The sequence below is a fragment of the Austrofundulus limnaeus genome, unplaced genomic scaffold, assembly GCF_001266775.1.
Source record: "Austrofundulus limnaeus strain Quisiro unplaced genomic scaffold, Austrofundulus_limnaeus-1.0 Scaffold341, whole genome shotgun sequence".
In the NCBI taxonomy this organism is placed as follows: Eukaryota; Metazoa; Chordata; class Actinopteri; order Cyprinodontiformes; family Rivulidae; genus Austrofundulus; species Austrofundulus limnaeus.
Window position 1 is genome coordinate 599,479 of NW_013952743.1, and position 1,783 is coordinate 601,261.

Sequence of the window (1,783 nt, forward strand, 5' to 3'; positions counted from 1 at the left end):
CAGCTACAGGCTTTTTGGGTGTTTTGTTAAAACACGGTGCGTTTGTTTCCTATTATTTTTGGGAGCTACAGGTAAAGTCTTGACGAGTCTGTCGCGGGTCTGGGGGAGTTTCAGCCCCCACCCCTTCTCCTCCTCTCTCTGTGTCTCCCCGCAGAGAAGTTCAGGCTCTAGTGCTCCGACACTGCAGCAGCCGCGTTCTGTTTTGAAAGGTTTCTTTAGTTTGTTATTGCTACGAGCTCTCATGCTAAAGTGAGAGTTCACTCCTCCCGACACTAAGAAAACAGGAGGTGGGGAGTCAGCTGAGCCCCTGTGTAGCGGAGCACAGAGAGGGAGAGAGACGAAGTAAACCAACAAGCAGGAAAATTAAACTTATAGTCCTCATTTTTTTACCGACCTCAAAAAAATTAATCGTGCAATTAATTGATTTATTGACTATTGCGACATGCCTACTTGAACGTGTGAAGTCTGTAGAACATTGTAAAACAGTTCTGTTAACAAAGAAGAGTAATGAAGCACAATGTACTGTTTGAAACACCGGCCCTGTATTTGTTAGTCAATCATTTTGTTGTCATTGGTCAGCTGCCTCACAGGGACAAGTAAGAACCTGTGGGGCTCTGTGGAAAAACCTCCGTCTCCAGATGAGATTTCATTCTCATGTTTTAATCTGTAGTCAGGTGGAATCATGGTAAAAAAGTAAAGAAATGCAGTTGTRTGTTAACTGCATCATGAGTAATCATAAATGAGTGTGTTTTCTAATCAATGTATTTCAGAGCTGAAGTGATTGGTTGATTAGTCTATTGTAAGTCAGCTGAATGCCCTGAAATCACAAACACTACATGTGAAGCTTTAATGATATGAGGCACCACTTTACAACCAGTGGAGTGATCTTCTCCTTTTGACACAAACACAGAATGTTTTTGTTGTCTTCTTCTGTTTGTTGTCTTCCTGATTCASTGTGAGGATTTGGTCCTGTTCCGCAGACTTAAAACTTTACCTGAGACAGACTAAACTTGATATTTTATTAGAACCACTCACTTCTGTAACATGAGATACAGATGGGTTGTAAATATGCACTACATCTTTAAAAATTACACATGCATACTTGTCATAAGTGACTTGTTCAAATGAAACAGGATTCCTGAAAAGGACTCAAATACTTGTTGTAGAACATAAATCTGTCTTTATTCACATTTTAACTAGGTGATGATTTCAGCCTCAGACACTGTTTTTCTCACCCTTGGTCTCCCTCTTGTGTCCCACAGGGTCCGGTGCTGATTGGTAGCTCACAGGGGGGCGTGAACATTGAAGATGTGGCGGCAGAAAATCCAGATGCCATCGTGAAAGAGCCCATCGACATCATGGAGGGCATTAAGAAGGAACAGGCTGTCAAGGTACGATCAGTATCACACAGAACGAGTCACAGACCACTATGTTTCAGAGATTATGTTTTCATATGTTTAATGTCTAAAACAAATTTAGATCATACAGCCTTTTTAAAAGGTCCTAAAATATCTCGAACCTTTTGAAACCCTGTAACAATGCAGCAGGACTGGTAACCTTATCTACAACCACAATTCCAATGAAGTTGKGACATTATGTAAAACATAAATATAAACAGAGTACAATGATTTACARWTCCTTTTCAASTCATTCAATTGAATACACTACAAMCCCTGGCAAAAAGYATGGAATCACGAGTCTTGGATGAGCACTCATTCAGACATTTCATTCTGTAAAACAAACTCAGATCAAAAACATGATACAATAATAAGGTCATTCCAAA

General features: G+C 40.1%; 1 protein-coding gene across 1 annotated transcript in view; it reads left to right on the plus strand.

Annotated features, from left to right (window-relative positions):
• The window catches only part of sucla2 (succinate-CoA ligase ADP-forming subunit beta), a 35,304-nt gene that overhangs the window by 11,854 nt on the left and 21,667 nt on the right, over positions 1-1,783 (plus strand). Inside the window, exon 5 of the mRNA XM_014022755.1 lies at positions 1,263-1,391. Coding sequence (XP_013878209.1) covers positions 1,263-1,391 — 129 coding nt within the window. The remainder of the gene's footprint in view (positions 1-1,262; positions 1,392-1,783) is intronic.